Source organism: Musa acuminata, chromosome BXJ3-4 (assembly GCF_036884655.1).
Source record: "Musa acuminata AAA Group cultivar baxijiao chromosome BXJ3-4, Cavendish_Baxijiao_AAA, whole genome shotgun sequence".
Lineage (NCBI taxonomy): Eukaryota > Viridiplantae > Streptophyta > Magnoliopsida > Zingiberales > Musaceae > Musa > Musa acuminata.
This window is the reverse complement of record NC_088352.1, coordinates 48,761,103-48,778,853: the sequence shown is the minus strand read 5'-3', so window position 1 is coordinate 48,778,853 and position 17,751 is coordinate 48,761,103. Positions and strand designations below refer to the sequence as shown.

At 43.6% G+C, this 17,751-nt stretch overlaps 2 protein-coding genes across 3 annotated transcripts; one reads left to right on the top strand and one right to left on the bottom strand.

Moving 5' to 3' along the window:
• On the top strand, positions 1–5,312 carry LOC135636134 (probable transcription factor KAN4). Of its 2 annotated transcripts, none has more exons than XM_065147724.1 (6): positions 1–840; positions 924–1,000; positions 1,190–1,256; positions 1,450–1,603; positions 2,944–3,055; positions 3,276–3,629. In XM_065147724.1, exons 1-6 carry the CDS (start codon positions 432–434, stop codon positions 3,360–3,362), a joined length of 906 nt encoding a protein of 301 aa, XP_065003796.1. In that variant the 5' UTR covers positions 1–431; the 3' UTR covers positions 3,363–3,629. The 2 variants fall into 2 exon arrangements, with proteins under 2 accessions (XP_065003796.1, XP_065003794.1); XM_065147722.1 differs by having other exon boundaries at positions 20–840; positions 3,488–5,312.
• Positions 5,313–5,579: 267 nt separating this feature from the next.
• On the bottom strand, positions 5,580–17,751 carry LOC135636133 (extra-large guanine nucleotide-binding protein 1-like). Its single transcript, XM_065147721.1, has 8 exons — positions 16,477–17,751; positions 16,040–16,177; positions 15,857–15,961; positions 15,589–15,774; positions 9,966–10,137; positions 8,044–8,291; positions 6,789–6,955; positions 5,580–6,331 (listed from the first exon to the last, which is right to left on the bottom strand). The coding sequence occupies exons 1-8, from the start codon at positions 17,551–17,553 to the stop codon at positions 5,746–5,748; spliced, it is 2,679 nt and encodes an 892-aa protein (XP_065003793.1). The 5' UTR covers positions 17,554–17,751; the 3' UTR covers positions 5,580–5,745.

Genomic DNA, 17,751 nt, shown 5'->3' with positions numbered 1-17,751 from the left:
CTCTCTCTCTCTCTCTCTCTCTCTCTCCACCCTTCTTCCCTTCTTTTTCATGGAAGAGGAAAGTGAGCTTACACACTCTTACGTATTCTACATCTGCTTCTTTAAAATATATTCTCTCTCTCTCTCTCTCTAAGGAGGTTAGTCCAAATTCTTGCCTTGATATCTGGGAACCCTGCAATTGCTTCACATCTAGTTACTTGACATTTGCCATTCTCCCACTTTCAACCGGTCTTCTCTCTCTAGGCACTTTATGGTTCATCATCTCTTAGCATGACTCCCATGGAAATCATCACCTAATCACTGCCACACTTCTTCTATTTATCCCACCAGTACCTCTCCTTTTCTTTCATCAGTAAGTACTCTCCAACCTCCCGCTGGTTCTTCCAAAAAGCTCAGCCTGCTCTTTGTGTATTACCCATCTTTGAGCACAAATGGCAACCATCTTCCCTGATCTCTCACTGCACATCAGTCCACCATCGATCTCCGTGGATGGAGCCTCGATGATGGGGGTTTCATTTGGGGACCAGAATTCCGCAGCGTCGGGTAGCAGCGAGAGCGACATGAGCCATGATCAACCCTCCTCCTTGAGCTGCGACCAGGGCCGGGAGGCTAGCCATGGTGAGCCGACGCTGACCCTAGGGATCGAGGTGCCACTCACTGGTTCCCGTGACAGCCGCCGCCGCCACCACCATCAACATCATCCTCAGGTGTTTGGATTCAAGCAGAATCCGCGATCCAGCCACGGAAGAAGCAGGAGCAGTAGGGCTCCCAGAATGAGGTGGACAACCGCCCTCCACGCTCATTTCGTTCATGCGGTGGAGCTCCTCGGCGGCCATGAGAGTGAGTATGCCAACCCGACCTTCCTCACTCTGGTAGACGACACCTTTGTTACATCATAATAAGATCCTCATTTTGGCATGCAGGAGCTACACCGAAATCAGTTTTGGAGCTGATGAACGTGAAGGATCTAACGCTGGCTCATGTTAAGAGCCATCTGCAGGTACAAAAGTCGAAGTCGCCTCTTGATCTAAAACGATCACTTGTAGGGTTAGGGTTTTGTGTTTGGTTAGGAAAGGGAAGGGTTCGGAACGTGCATACAAGTACAAAGGACAAAAGGGCGTATGTCGAAGTAATCTTAGCATATATGGCTTGGTTGGATATTAATTTTGATGTGTGCATGTTGTTGCAGATGTATAGAACAGTGAAGAGCAGTGATAGAGGAGGAGGAGGAGGAGGTGGTGGAGGAGGAGGGGCAGGTACTCGTACCTTCTTCTTTCTCTTGCACAATAAGGTGTTTGTTCTATGGGGGAGGCAGAGACCATGGATCACCCAGTAGTCATCTCAGGCTGGGGGTTGGGTTGGCCTTTCCTTGCATGAATTATTAGACTGCTGCTGTCCCATAAAGCACCACCATTTGGATCTTAGTGGTGGGTATGCAATTGTTTGCAGGCCAAGGTCAGGCAGATATGGGCATGAACCAGAGGACAAGGGTGGAGGAAGTGGAGGGAGGACTGCCATGTGATAAAGCTGGGAATGAGATCACCCCTTCTCACAATTCCCTCACCATGCCAACTCCACCAACGCCACTACTCAACTCACCAAGGTCTGTTCACCATCTTCCCCTCACTGCATCAACATTTATACTGCACTCTCACTCACACACACACACACTCTCTCTCTCTCTCTCCAATCTTCCTCTGTCATCTCCATCTGCCAAATATTTTAAGGAAGACCAACCCATTAGGAATAAATGGGTAGGGAATCCTCTACTGGCAATGGTTTACTTATTATATGACAATTCTATAAACTAACCTTAGTAATGATTCTGATTTTCTAGATTTAGACACAATTATCCAACAATATTATGGCTGTGATTTACTTACTTTGAATAAGAAATTGTCTGATTATATCAGAGTAGAATCCAAATGTTATATCCAATTGGTCTTTAGCTGTAACTCTCTCTCTCTCCCTCTCTTTCTCTCCCATTAATTGACTAATTTACTATCCATCTTATCCCAAAGAGGAGTTTTTCCTTTTCTTGGTAGTGGCTCATGAAGATATCATATTGAATCAACAAATAATATTTACAAAACCACATAGATCAATGTAAAAAATGAGAAATATGACCTTTGTTTGTAAAAACAAAATGTTGTCCCTCCCCAAAGAAAATATTTTGAGCTTTTTTTTTTTTTTACAGGATAACTTATCGACCTATTGATCATATCCCAATCCTTATATTTCCTTTTAATAGAATTCTACCAACTTTTTGGAAAGTTAATATATAATACGAATGTATCCTATTTAGCAACGATTAACAAGATTATTATTATTTAATATTTAATATTTAGATAATTATTTATTTATTTATTATTTGATAATAAATGACGATAAAAGATTCATGTACCCGATATCAACAAATAAGAACATTATCACTTATTGTTGTTGTTGGAATAGATATATTTGATGGCACGATTAGAGATCCGAGGGATTCAAAAGAATAATTAAAAATAAATTTCTTTTGTTTGTGCTTAATAGTAGAAGAGGACATGAAGTAGGGAAGCTAAAAGAGGGACTCCTATTCTTGTCCTCCAATCTATTCTCACATATATATATATGTAAAGTTAGATTGTTATGTCCTCTTATTTATTCATTCATCAGGACATTAGGACGCCACATTGTCCCCATCTCATCAACATTAATTGGTGGTGGTTGGAGCTACAAACAATGGTTAAAGACAAGCAAATTATGATTGGTAAACCTGTCAAAGCTTGATGCAGCTTTGACAGTGAGTACTGTGCATGCATGCTGCTGCTGCTGCTGTTGAAGTTTTCTGCCATCTCTCTCATCCTTCACACATCACAAAAATAATTGCATGACAGCAAGCTGATTATGATCATGAACATATTATGATCTCATAAGGACATTAGTTCATTGTGTTTGCAGCTTGCTGTATCCATCCGCAGAAAGGAAAGCTCGGAACGCATCAACCAACCAAAATGCAGTGTCACCATATCCCTACTTCAGCAGTGATCATTTACTCGACAGTGACACTCAGGTACGTAGCCAACATCCCCAAGTTTCTTATCTGTATCTGTAGTTGCAATGAAGTGAAAGGAGGATGCAGCAGATGCAAAACTCCTTCACATTTTTCTGATTTCTGATACTACAATTCCTTGACTTGATAGTACATTCAGATACATTATATTTTACCATTGCCAGGACATGAATTCTGTCATTGTGTTTGTTATTTACTTTAGTGATATGTGTTTGAGCAGCGTCGAAGATGCTATCCCGAACTAGAAATCTTACATCGTGTGTGTAATCCTGACTGCAATGGTATATTAGATCAGCCTGGATCATGATAACATGATCAAACGATAAACGATGACCTGCAAGAAACAAGCACCTAAAGAGACAGGCCGAAAGTGTACCCTCCAAGTGTCTTTTTCTGCTCTGATACAATGACTCAGTCTTTGTGAACGAACAGGCAATGGTGGAAGACCAACAGGAAGCACTCATTGGGTCGAACTTAGATGCACCAAACTCCATGCTCGCTGCTGCTGCTGCTGATGATGGTCTCACAGCATTGACGACGAAGACGCCCAACCTTGAGATCACCTTAGGCCGCCAGAGTTGGCAAAAGGAGAACGCAGAAGCTTCCTGTGAGATGAGGCTCAAGTGTTTGTGATAAGCCTTGTGGGATTCAGAGAGAAGTGTGTTCTTTTGGTTGCATCTTGTTCTTCCCCCCTCCCCACCGCCCCCCCCCCCACTCTCAAGTTTTGCTTGGATTGATGCCATGAGCCACAGCAAAGACAAATATGTTTGGCGAGTCATATACACTGGCAGCATTGTACATGTAAAATCTGGTCAATCTTTCGGACAGAATCTGGCTGGGAATGAAGCCGATCAAGGTGTGCTGTGTATGCTTTTGTGAGAGTTCTATGAGACCAGTCCAAATCTAATATAACATTCTAAATTTATATTGGATTTTCCTTTCAATATCCACGATGAGATTCTACTCCATTTGCATGTCATCTGTATGGGGAATATAGTCCAAGAACCGGATGATTAGTTGGTGAAGGGGTAGGCTGGCATGTTCTTGATGCGGTGAATAATGGCTTCTCTATTAATTATATCATATTTCCTTGAAAGAACGAGAAGGGAAGTGAGAGGCTTGAGGGTCGACAGAAGCCAAGTGTTCTACGCCTCAAAGAGAACAGAAGTCAGCTTTCCACATCAAAATGACTCGACAGTACTGTAATCATCACCTGCCACCAGTTTCAGAAAAGAAAAGCCAAAGTACTAAGCCATGCCATGAGGAACACGTAGCAGCAATCACAGCATCTTTCTTGTATGATTTCAAGCAGATGTAGAGAAAAAATAAATCTGAAGATGTACAAAAGGTGGAGGAAAAGGCAACTCTCAAAAGATGTAAAGATCCTTGTGTTGATGGTGAAAGGCCACCACAATCTGCCTTGATTTTTCTGAGCTGATGGCGACCTCAACAAAAAATATCAAGAATGCAAATGGTCGACAAATTTCGATCACAAATGGTGTTGTTGGAAGAAAAGAAAAAGGCAAAAAAAAAGATGACTGGAAGCAGTGCAGATATTTGATACCATCCTAAAATGACTTGGAAGAATCTCGAGGACATATTCCTAGCAGTCTCCCTCTGGCCTCTGAGGGCAGAGGAATCAACGCTGCCCATTGTTCATCCTACGATATGATTGCATCAAAACAATCATAGATATGCTCCCTTTATATATGGAATAGCAGTGCTGTGTTCCTATCACACCAAAACCTGTGCTGCTGCTCCAACAGAAAGCATTCTGAAGGGGAGGAGAGATGTCGGGCCTCGTTGGAATATGGATGGCTAAGCTCGGGAGGAAGCAGCAGAGCACACCGAGTTGCAGCTTGGCGAGGCATGAGGAAGAGGAAGGCAAGATAAGAGGCGAGCTGCTTTCGAGGGAGGAAGAAACTGCACAGGTCAAGGCGAGGAGGAACAGCAGCGTGGCCCTCTCCGAAACCACGCTATGCCTTCTCATGGATCGGTTCGCACCCACTTGATCCATGAAAGATCCTTTGTGGTTTCGTATCGTCGAGTAAATATGATAGGAATTGTTGTATGCTGATACCCATTAGCTGTTTGTTCCCTCTCTTCCCTGAAGAAGAAGTATCGATCTATTGGACTGAACTCAGAATCTATGAGAGTTTATGATGTCCAATTTAGTCCAAGTCATGATGTATCGGAAAAGGTGGAAGTCTCTCCACAGCAAGTAATCACAAGAATCGGGCGTTACATCTTGTTCTCATGACATGAATTACCATTTCACATGATCTACCACAGTCGAAATCTTGCAACTCAAACACCCTTTTATATTGCACTCACTTTTCATGAATGGAAAGGATGAGAAAACACCAAAAAAGCTTACTTTTAACTGATGTGAGAACGAAAAGAAAAATAGTTTTGTGAAGAGACACAGATTTAACTGATGTGAGAACGAAACTTTTTAAGACGAGGAAAGAGCTTACTTGCATACCAGAATCTACTAGTAGGGTACACATCACTAACAAGATCCTTGAATCTTCTAAAAAGCATAGATCCTAGAGATATTTTTTCTTGCAATGAGCTGTTACAAACAATGGATACATACATATACAACCAAAGACATTTCGATGAAGGAAGGCAACAAAGAAGGCGAAGGAGAGAATTATATATATTTACAGCTGAGTTTCATGAAAATGTCAGTGAGAATAGGAGCTTGGCTCTGTACTGTACATCGATTCGGGGATGCCACAGACCAACCTTTCTTCCCACTTGATAATCTCCTTTGCATACCGAAGTGCTGCGTCAACAGAATCTCCATCCAACCCATTTGCCTGCGCTACGTAGAGTTTCCTCCCAGTGATGGAAAAGAATAACCTCTTGAATTTCACAGCAATGTAGTGAAAAGCCTGCTGAGACTTGGTGGCACCAATCTGCGCGCCACGCCTGTTTTTGTTATCTGGATGATAGCTTACTACAGGATTATAGTCATCAAACCAATCACACAAGGTTAGAGGGGCCATGTCCAACTTCTTCTCGAGCAAGTCAATTTTACTGAGTATCAGAAGAAAATCCATCTGCTCAAAGGTCGGATGACTGGCGATGCCCTCAAAGATCCTTCTGCTCTCCATCATCGTGTTCCTGACCATCCCATTTGCATCTTCATAGTATTCGTCATAGTCAGTAACGGCAACACAGAAAATCACAATCCTGACATCTTCAAACATGCCCAGCCATTTGCAATTTTCTCCAAGGCCCATGGTATGGACTCTGATGAGCTGATACCTACAGCAAAGGAGAGGTCAAAAAGTTGAGGCATCACTTTTATTAGCTAATGAGAAAATTCTCATCATCAACATTGCATTATTAAATTAGAAATTGTTGTCCATCTTGTAAGTCTAGATGGGTCATGTAAAAGTCTTAAACCGAGGAATCAACAAGAGTATAAAAGAATTGTCAGCAGCATACAAACTAGCCCATGAAGAATAAAGTCTAGGTAAACTTCACTGCTCAACAATATGGCTATTCCAATAATGAAATCATACACTAAAAACTTGATACCAGATGGGACAGGTTGACATACTACTCGAGATCTTGATACCAAACCAGTGTGACCGACTGTTGAAACCGAAAAAAGACTGGTATTTAAAACCTTGCTTAAACCAAAAACTATGACATCCATATATAAACATCTTCAACATCTTACAATATCAAATAGAAACAGTAGATAATACTAACCCACCTTAACAATGCTTCCTGCTGATCATCATCATCAATACTACTTCCAACACAAGCCAAACATGGAAATTGGAAGTCTGCGTATGTTACACCGTTGGAAGAATTTATTCCATCAGCGCAGAGGATATCCATGTCAGAGGGCTCATACTCGGCTCTGGATATATCAACAACCTGAAGAATTTCCAATAACATTATTAGAATAAGTTTTGACCACGAAATCAGCATTGATGTTTCCAACCACAACTTCCAGCATATATATCACTTCTTAAAAGGGCAATTTGACTGCTATATGTCTTAATTTATTGTGATTTTTAGACAAAAGTAGATATTTTAAGCTTTTTTGTTGATGCTTTAGGAGGCTCATAACATGAGGAGCACTTTAAAAAGTAATGATTTCGCTATAGATACAACCAGAGTTCAGAAGAAAGCAAAACTTAGGTGTCTTCACATTTTCTGCTCCCAAAATTTGTGTTTGTCAAGTTTATTCGTGCTTTTAAGAAGTTCCTGTATCAATTTTTTGAGTGTCTCGAGCCTCTAGTTATAGATACTTAAGTTGTTCCCTGTTCTGTGTCATTAATAGATCTAGTAGTTGTCAACGTTGATGAATTGAGCCTTCATTTATGCATCTTGCATCCAAGCAAGAAGGCAATTCACTATGAAATACAGTCACTGTGCAAAAGTTTTCCAGAACTTTTGCTTACTCCTATGAACAATGTAATTGAAAATCACAGATCCCTTTATGCTCTATCAATAGTGATTAATGTGTTCTGTTTATCATTGTGCACTAAGAGCTATACCTCTCTCATCTGTTCACTCTGTTAACTTGAAAATTCTAACAAGAACTTGACTTGCAATAATTGGGTCAGAAGACACATCCTACCAACCTAATTTGAAGACCGATTCAGCTATCCATTTATATTTATATTTATATTGCAGGTTTTACGAAAGGACAACTGAAGCTCAATAAATACCTGTTAAGTGCTATCAAGCACATCTTTAATAAGCATTATAGCAATAGTTTCTATGTCCCTCTAAACTACATCAACACTGAATTCTACCCAGTATTTCAACCAAGCAGGCTTTCTAAAGTAACATTTCTCCTCTTGTAACATACATCAACATACAAGGTACATATTTTAAGAACATATAAAATAATCATATTTAATGTAGTCAATTTTATCTGATCGGAATAAAACCTAAACTCATGTTCAAACATCAAGTTTCAGAATAACAGAAAAATGGAACAGAGACTAAGTTACCCGCTCTAAGAAGTAGCTGGCATAGCTAGGGAGCGACTGAAGTTCATTTCTTCGACTGTATGTAGCTTGAATAGCAGAATCCTTCCACAATTCCTCTACGAGTGGTGCATATTCTCGAGTAGCAGCTGGGAAAATAGCTTCAAGGTTACCAGAAGCCATAATTTTAAGAAGCCAATCAGAAAATGCTCTTAGCCGTGGACTGATGGAATATTCTGTCACCTTATTCTGTTTGTCAAATGCAACATCTCCTGCATTCAACAAAATATGAATCACATGATTTAGATATTGTGTAATTTCCCATGCATAATTTTAGACTTTGAACAAGACTCAGACAAGGGACAGAAAGTAATTTGCCAAGAGTGCAACCCAACAAACAGATAAGATGGATACAGCGCAAACCATATACTATGATAAAGGAGCATATCTTTCTAAACAATATTATCCAAATACATCAATGTATGCATCTCAATATTGTACCCACCAGATAAGTTCATCAGTGCTGTTGTCACATCATACTAGGCAAAAACTTCATGGTATTCACTATTCAGTGACTAAGTCAATATTTAAATGTAGGAACTAATAAGATATGCAAGAGAGACAAGCCACTTGAACTGAATTAAAAATCTAGAAACAACTGGAAGACCCAGCGATGAGAGACAAATGATCAGTAAGCAAGCTAAAGTATTATGACAAAGCTACTAATGAGCTTGTGAATTGAGAATGTTGTTACCAATGGATGTAGATTTTTTTTATTTAGTTATTTTACACATAACTATAGTTCCTAGTTAGGATAAGAAATAGTTCCAGGGTTCCTTGAACCTGAAGACATGAAGGATAGGTATTTGATTAGTGTTGCAAACTCATTTTGAAACAATAGTTCCACAACTTGTCAATGACCAAACTAATCAACCTGCCAGTATGGGCACCATACCATAGTAAAGCAATTCACGGTTCATTAATAGACCATATCCAAGGATAAAGAAAATCGCCCTGATGTCGTCCCCAAGACCACACTGTGCCATATAGTTCAGCATGACCACATTAAGAAATAAGAACTTGGTTTATACCAAGGGTTACTTACGGTTCAGTCCCTTCACTTTAGCATATTTCCTTATCACTTTACATTCTCATAATTTTAATTTTATAGTTGACCTATGTTGTTTATCTTTGTTAGTTATTATAATATATCTTAATATAACCCACTATTTAATCATAAGTAGACATGAAATAGCATTATTATCCTTTAGTTTTCAGAAGCATGTGACATGAAATGGCATCATTATATTTTAATTAATGTTTTCTTCATTTCTTAGTTTAAATCTTATTTTTATTCAATTTAATTTGAATTTGTTAGAACAAAACAAGTGGGTCTTTTTACCAATATATTATAATGAATCTAAATATGATAAAAAATGTCAAATTCCAAGGATTTAAATATCAATCCAACACTGGCTTTCATAATCAGACTGTTATGTTAACGACATACCAATGTGCATGGCTCAATACCGCTGAATAAAAAAGTAAAAGATTTGAAACGAAGACATTGTACTAGCATCAAGCTAAATGTTTAGGTCCTAGTACTTGTTGGATTGGCAAATAACAATTAGTATGTTGTGGTCTGACCAGTGTTTAAACCACTTGCAATTTCCTTGAAGATTCATATTATGTGGATGCTCCAACACCATGGTTTTAATAACATTCGTGTTGGATTGTAAATAGTGATAAATTGGTGGATGACTAGTAAATAATCCAAAATGAAGGGACTGAAAAGTAATAAAAACCTTTTAATAATAATCATAAGATGTTGGAACCAAGAAGAAGTATGCCAGATGACTACATATGATTAGTACCACAAGTTAGACACATGCATGAACAAGACACTGGCATGATGATCATCCATGAACAGCATTTGATTCTCATACCTGAAGAATCTAGATGCTGCTTGTCTCTTTGCTCATCCAAACTCTCCTCTTCAAACCGTTCACGCCCCTCAAGCAGTATGGCAAGGTAGTTGTATATGCTGGTTTGAATCATAAGCTTAATATCTTCACGCTCATCCTCAGAGAAAGGAACACTTGAATACAAGAACTTAGCCTGATAAAGTAGATGACAAATTCAGTAGCCAGCTATAAATGACATACTCCAAGATACACTTACACTGGATGTACACGTAACAATTAAAATTATAAAATACTTCTTTTTTAAACCTTCAAACATGTATAAGATAGTTCTAGGGTTGTTTATGATGCTATAGTGATACCACTGACCAATAAACGAACAAACAGTAAAGATTACAGCAATACAAAGACAGGTACCAAATACCATGGTCTTTTACTAAGTATGAATCAAGGTTTCAAATACGAGTCCAACCAAGGACAGGTACCAGATTATATAGCTTGGTACTAGTTGGTTTTCATCTTTTTATTATCTTTCACTGTCACCGGATTGTCACGGACTTAGCTGGTTTTGCCTAAGTCGTGCGGCACCCTTGCGTGTCCGTCCGCAAAGGTCAGCCTCCCCGAAACCTCCCATGGTCCCTTAGGTCCCACAAAAGAGAGAACAGGACAGAGAAAAGGGCTCACTCGGGATCCACAAGCAAACATCTCCGAAAAACACTTTATAGACAATGCAAATTACAAACAGACTTTACAAGCTCTGAACAGTTGCACAACAAAGGGTAAAATGGTCCATTACAGACCGAGAATCTCTCGCACGTGTCCACATGACACAACCTTTATTTACAAGCCTAAAGAGGCCACCAACCCAACTAAAATGGGACTATTAAGCCTTTGGCCGCCCCTCTACATGCTGTACAAGGCATGAACATGCCGTACAAGGCATGAACATGCCGAAAGACACGGACATACATAAGCATTACATCAAACATCCTGTTTCGAAGTTTGTCCGTGACATTCTCCCCCACTTATCCCATCGACGTCCTCGTTGAAGCCTTTGTCGACACTGCAACTCCTCGCCTTTGCTGAGTCTTCAATCTTCTGCTCCAGCTACAATGTGCCTTTTGACTCCCAGCTGTTCTCCGCTGCTGTTTTTGAGTAGTCGAATCTTTAATCCGCCATGCTGCTCTAACTCACCAATGACTCTGACTCTGGTGTGGGGTTGGCTGAGTTGTGTTGGTCCTTGTTGATTCCCGCGGATCCCTCAGATGAAGGAAAAGACCATCCTTACTGCGCCAGTCTCTCAAAATGCCTCATGCTGCTTGAACTAGGTGGATGCTTGTTGGAGCTTTAACGAGCATCGTCTCGCAAACTTCTGAAGTTTTGGGTCCTTCCTCCACAAAATTTGCTCAGTGACTCTCCTTTCACTTAGTTGTCACATCCAAATAGGTTCGCATCACTTCCGCTTTCGATTGCCATTTCGTTGGGAAATGAAGCGGACAATCTACTCTCAGTAGCACTGATCACCATTGGTGAGGATTTGACAACTATTGTCTTCCATTATCTTTGAAGGGTCTTTGAACATCTGCAGAGCTCCTCTGCTGGATAGATAAGAGAATTGGGGTACTCGGTTTCGCCCATTCTCTTAAGGGTTGAGAAGGCAAAGGTTACTTGACTTCGCCTGCCTCCTCGAGATTGTACTCCATGCATCGAGCTGGTTACTGGCCTTCGCCTGCTCTTTGCTCACACTTCTGAAGCACTTGAAGTGTTTGCACTCTTTGCGTTGAGTTAGCTACTGTGATTCACCTTCTCAATGCCATTGAACTTCTGGAATGCGGGAAGTTTTCACCCCAACTTGGAGTAATTCTCTAATAGGTTTGGTCGCCTCTGGGATTGTACCGTCTTCTCCATCAACTCTGCCGCCTACTCCCCTGAGTAGCGAAGGTCCAGCACCGCGTACTGACTACTTCGTTCCTTGGTCGTGCACTCTTGCATGACCCGAAGTCCTTCACTTTCGGCTATCTTGATGAGAAACTCATTGACACCGGTCTTACGAAGTTCCTTGGCCTCTGCCCTTCAGCCTTGTCACGGTACTTGGAGTTTGCCTCTGCATGCTCCACCTCCTCGGCCCCTTTTTACGACCAAGCGCTCTCCCTCCATGAGAGCAAGGGATCAATGACTTTCACGGAAGTCCCGCCTCTACGGTACCATGGCGCTGCCATGCCCATGGCACTACTATCCATCGCCTCGCATCTGCATCCCTTTTCTTCACAATCAATAGATATGCCTCTGTGGTACTCCTCCGAGTCCACCTCCATTCTATCTGATGCTTGATTTTGGGTAGCTAAGTCCCTCTGGACTCGTCGTCGCTTCCTCGCCCCTTTCGACCCCCTGCTTCAACACCTCTGTGTTCTCCAAGCAGCCCCCTTTTGTCGATGGAAAGACAGACTGCAACTCCCATGCATGGCCTCTGCCATCACGTTGTAGGGTTTGCACTGATTCTGTTCTCCTTAGCTTCCTTGGTAGCAACGTTCGCTTACTCGACCTTGTCCTCTGACTTGTCGGGCTCCCTTAAACGAATATGAGCTCTGGAGCAGTCCAACTCTCCAGCTGCTTCGATCATACCGTTGTATGATCAAGTCCCTCCCATGGGACTCACTGGTACTTGCATTCGAACTTTTCCCTTGGTGGAACACAGCCCCCATATGCTGATGACCAAGGCTTTCATCCGATGCAAAATTCGATGCACGCACAGAAGACCCGCCTCTGCGGTACCATGGCTTTCATTCCTTGAATCCATAGCCCTTCTTGCCGTCGTGTTGTTCACCGAAGTGGAGCTTCCAATAGCTCCCGATCATACCTCCGTATGATCTAGTCCCTTACGGGGCGAAGTCGTGTGTATCGCATTGCCACGAACTGTTCCACCACGATCCGCTGCACCATGTCGCCTCCTGGTGACTTCTCCATTGCATTCTGATCCTTGTGGAAAAACTCGAATTGTGAACCCTCCATGTGTGGCCTCTGCCAATACATCGCAGGGTCTCCTCTACCTTCGATTTTGTTCGCTCCTCTGGCAATCGACCTTCATCCACCCACTCTTGGGTCACACCACGATGAAGCACCGCTCTAGGACAGTCCGTCGCCTAGTAGCTCCCAAAGTCCCCCGACTTCGTTGCAATTAGTGCACCATTGTCTGGATCCTGAGCCTCTACCCCTACCAGCACAATCTTCGCTGCGCACCGCCTCCTTTATAGCAACTTGAATGATAACACTGTGGCATATTCTTCAAGAGTACCCGCCTCTGCGTCCTCTTGCCCCGTGCTAAGGCCTTCTGATCCCAACTTCGCCTCCGCAAATTGAGTCGCCTTAGTTCCTCCATCAAATGCTCCTCCGAGATAAGGTGCATGTGCCCCGAAGCTCCCTTCGTCTTTGGCACCATGCAAGATGAGTCCGCTCCGTCAGAATGAAGGACCCATGGAACAACATGATCTTACTCTTGCCTCTGCAAGAGTTCATGTCCTTGACCTCTGTCTAAGGAAAGCACTGTGCCTCTGCTCCATGTTCCAACTTTTATGCTGGCTCCCTTCAAGCGGCTTGGGTACTTCACCAAGTTACACCTAAGTTGCTCCGCTCCTCACTTTTGCATTGAGTTGATGGTGGCCCTCGCGCCCACCATTCCACGGGTCAGCCCTCCCTTGAGTTCGATCTCCGTATCGACTCCAAGTGTGCCTTCATTTGTGTTGCCTTGGATCACTCCCCCACTTGATCTCGCAATGCATCCACCAATGCATTCTCTCAAGCGAGATCATGCGACGACTCCTCGCCGCTTGCTCAGCCCATTGAGCTTCGTGGAGTTGTTGTTTGTTGAGGTACTCCTCCTCAACTTGTGAGGTCTGTCCCACATGATTCTCCCTCTGGAGAGCCAGGACTTATCCCTCCTGGATAACTGTCCCATTGGAGCAACATCTCTCTTCGTTTCGGAGACCACCATCCCCTTGGACTACTCCGATCTGCTGAACAAACTGTGCATTGTTCTGCCTCCTGCAAACACACTTGCTAGATTGCGACTCCACGTCAATACAACCCCCGCTGCACCCCTCAAGGCCTAGCAACATGCTGAACTAGTTGCACCCTTCAGCCTCCTACGGACGTATCCTTCACATGTCGAAGAGAAAGTTTCAATGCTCCATGGCGTCGAGTTTCGGTCGCCTTGGGATGGCCACGAACATTCCGTCGTTCGCATACAAGCCCATGTATGAGTACCAAATTCTTCGAGCTAGCAATTCCCCTCACCTCTGTGAGCTTTGCATAACTCTTTTGGTCATTGAGCAACTCATTCCACCTTGCATGGTCTCATCCTTTACCAAGCGCCTCGCTTGCCTTGAGCACCATCAAGTATAATTGTCAACGTTGAGCCGTAGCTCAAACTCAACCATCCCAACCTTTGTGCGCTTCACATTCTTCCAAGCTTGTCTGTTCTCGTGGTGCCTCTTGCGCGAAGGGTTGGACATTCCTCTGAATGCCAATCTCAGATGCCCGCTCCTCTGAGCGACTCCTTTTCCCTACATCTCCATGCCCGTTTTCCCCCAAACGGTCGCGCGTGTGCTGACTGCCCTCAACGCAGCCCCGCTAGGTCCCCCACGTTTGCATGCCAAGTGTTTCTATGAGTGCTTGTCCCGCTCTGATACCATCTGTCACGGACTTAGCTGGTTTTGCCTAAGTCGTGCGGCACCCTTGCGTGTCCGTCCGCAAAGGTCAGCCTCCCCGAAGCCTCTCATGGTCCCTTAGGTCCCACAAAAGAGAGAACAGGACAGAGAAAAGGCCTCACTCGGGATCCACAAGCAAACATCTCCGAAAAACACTTTATAGACAATGCAAATTACAAACAGACTTTACAAGCTCTGAACAGTTGCACAACAAAGGGTAAAATGATCCATTACAGACCGAGAATCTCTCGCACGTGTCCACATGACACAACCTTTATTTACAAGCCTAAAGAGGCCACCAACCCAACTAAAATGGGACTATTAAGCCTTTGGCCGCCCCTCTACATGCTGTACAAGGCATGAACATGCCGAAAGACACGGACATACATAAGCATTACATCAAACATCCTGTTTCGAAGTTTGTCCGTGACAGGATGGTATTCAAGTCGATATACCACCTAGTGTATCAGTATCATACCAATCTGATACTCTGTTAAAACTAGTATTGGGCCAAGAGATTAAACCTTATTATGAACACTAGGTAAAGAAAGAAATCCACATAAATTAACTCAAAACAGGGGCTGCAATTCATTATCTAAACAGAAAACATGCATGGAACTCCAAAACATAACAAATGGCCAAGTCATTAACCGGCTACATGCAGACAGACTTCAAAGCATGCATTACTTGGAGCAAGTTCCATTCAAGTATAACAGTCTAGAAAGAAAACCAGTATTATGGAGAATAAAACATGCTAAATAGCAACTACCTCTAATTACCGATGTACTTTTTACAAGACTAAACAAGATTTTTGGCAAAATAGTTCCAGTAGTTGGCTGAACCAAACATGAAAACAGAAGCATTCATCAACATATTGTACAAAACAATTACTGGCTTAAGTATGCGATTCTTTTCCTTGATTGTAAAGCGTTCGTCATAAGTACCTGTTTGAAAATGGTACTAGTCCCAGATTCATGGTGCCCAACCAACAGAAGTTTCTGGAGTGCTTTTGTATCAAAGCAGTCAGGAACAGCTCTACTGAACAAGTTATTTACCTCTTCACCAGAAGGATTTGCAACCTTACTAGGAAAAGGCAATGAAAGAACAGGACAGAGCAGCTTCATAATAGGCTGCAGGTAAGAAACCATCAGAACATCAATTTTTGAACAGTCTACAGGTTATGGAAATACAAGATGAGCATGAGAAAATCACCTTTTCCCAAATCTGCCCTTTTACATTCTTCTGCCCTTCCTCCAGGTATGTCCCATCAGCATTCAGCCAAAAATGAGGATTCCCAGCACAATGGACTCCTGCCCACTGCAAGGAAGGTAAATTGCATTAACTTGTAAATCCATATCAGACATCTAGAGAAGCAGTATAGCTTTGACCATGTACCTTAAGCATCTGCAGCTCAACTTTTGTAATTTCCCGACCATTTATCAGGATTCCAGTGTTTCCATTGCTTGCATTTCGCATTAGAGTGCCCCCAACATTAAGATGAGGAGTAATGATCCTGTCGGGCTTGTGTCCTTCCTGTTGTTTAATTAATCAACATTAAAACCGAATTATTGATATAACAAAGAAAAAGAGAGAGAAAAGATATATCACCAAATACATATTTACTGAACCCAGTCATGCAACAAGTTTTGCTTATAAAGGAGAGCAACATGTAACAGCAGATATTAATTTCTAAATTGAGGCACCAAAGCGGTCCACTGGTAAATTAACCTCTGCCGAAATGACAAATACTATAAGATATGCTTACGGTTCTAGACAATTAAGATATAGAAGAGTTGATACAGGAGACATGTCCATGAAGGTTACTTGCTCACCTTTCCCCAGTAACCTGAGACCTTGTCGTACCAATACAATCCAGGCTTCAAATTAGGAGGACAAGAACAGCTCTGCAACAAAACCATCTCCTCCAAGCTAAGCTTCGTTCCATTAACACAAACATCTTCTGGTCTCAACTGGTTAGCCTCGCAGTCCTTCTCAGCCTTCATCACCAGCTGCACCTCCCGGGAACTCAGCAACTTTTGAAGCACCCGGGAGCTCCTTCCCAGTCTCTCTCTGTTAGACTCCAGAATCGGAGAACCAATGCAAGAAATGCATTTCCTCCCCTCCGGCATGGAGCCCATGGCCCTCAACACGCAGCCACTGCAATACTTTGCATCACAGGCCAAGCAAGTCTCTTTTTCCGTGAAACGACTTCCTTTCAAGCACCTATGGCAAGCCCTTTTTTTGGTCTTCATTTCTAAATCCTCCGACCTCGCCCGAGGAGTAACCCCTACCGCCGGAGACATGGAACAACTGGACTGGCCGGATTCTTGGAAGGTCACAAGCAACGCCTTCTTCGCTTGCAAAGCGACGGCCTCGTCCTCGTCCCCGTCCCCGGAGGCGGACGACCGAAAGCTGAACTCCGAGCTGAGGGCCGATTCGGTCGACAGCCGATTCGGCATCATCTCGTTAGACCAAGCCGCGCCATTCCCAAGCTCATCGGAGAACCCAATGGCGCCGGAGCTGTCCACGACCTCCGAGAGGTCTGTGGAGCGGTCGGGGAAGCCGAACGAGCCCAGCGCGCCCGAGACCTCGGCGCCGGGGCGGTCCATGGCGGCGTGGTTCTCGATGACGGAGGTCGGGGACGCGGCAGGGAGCGGCGGCGCCGGCGTCGCATGAGGAGGCGGTGGCTTCTTGAGCGGGGAGGAAGAGGGGGAGGGGAGGGGGTGGACGACGGGGAGGTCGGGGAGGCCGGCGGAGGCCGGGGCAACGGCGGCGAGGGGGATGCGGTCGACGTCGATGGGGACGGCGCGGGGGATGTCGTAGGGGAGGGGAGGGCCCTTGTACTCGTCCGCGAAGGAGTAGTCGGCGGACTCCGCCGCGGAGAGCACCACCATGAGGCGGCGGTCCATGGCTGAGGGAGACGGATCAAGCGATAATCCCCAGGGATCAAGAATCTGTGGGCAGCATGGCACGGTGGACAGCCGCCGCTAACCCTAATCTAATCCCCAAGATGCAGATAAAGCGGAATGAAAGAGTGGGAAAAAGGTAGCGACTTTGGGAGCACGCGCGAGCCGAGGAGGAAGGAGAGAGACGGAGAGTGGCAGGAA

Coding starts and splice junctions, on each gene's coding strand:
- LOC135636133 (XM_065147721.1), bottom strand. CDS start 17,553: ATGGACCGCCGCCTCATGGTGGTGCTCTCCGCGGCGGAGTCCGCCGAC. Junction 8,292..9,965: donor GCAGCATCTAGATTCTTCAG/GTATGAGAATCA, acceptor TGTTGAATGCAG/GAGATGTTGCATTTGACAAA. Junction 6,956..8,043: donor CCAGCTACTTCTTAGAGCGG/GTAACTTAGTCT, acceptor GAAATTCTTCAG/GTTGTTGATATATCCAGAGC.
- LOC135636134 (XM_065147722.1), top strand. CDS start 432: ATGGCAACCATCTTCCCTGATCTCTCACTGCACATCAGTCCACCATCG. Junction 1,604..2,943: donor CCACTACTCAACTCACCAAG/GTCTGTTCACCA, acceptor TTGTGTTTGCAG/CTTGCTGTATCCATCCGCAG. Junction 3,056..3,487: donor TACTCGACAGTGACACTCAG/GTACGTAGCCAA, acceptor GTGAACGAACAG/GCAATGGTGGAAGACCAACA.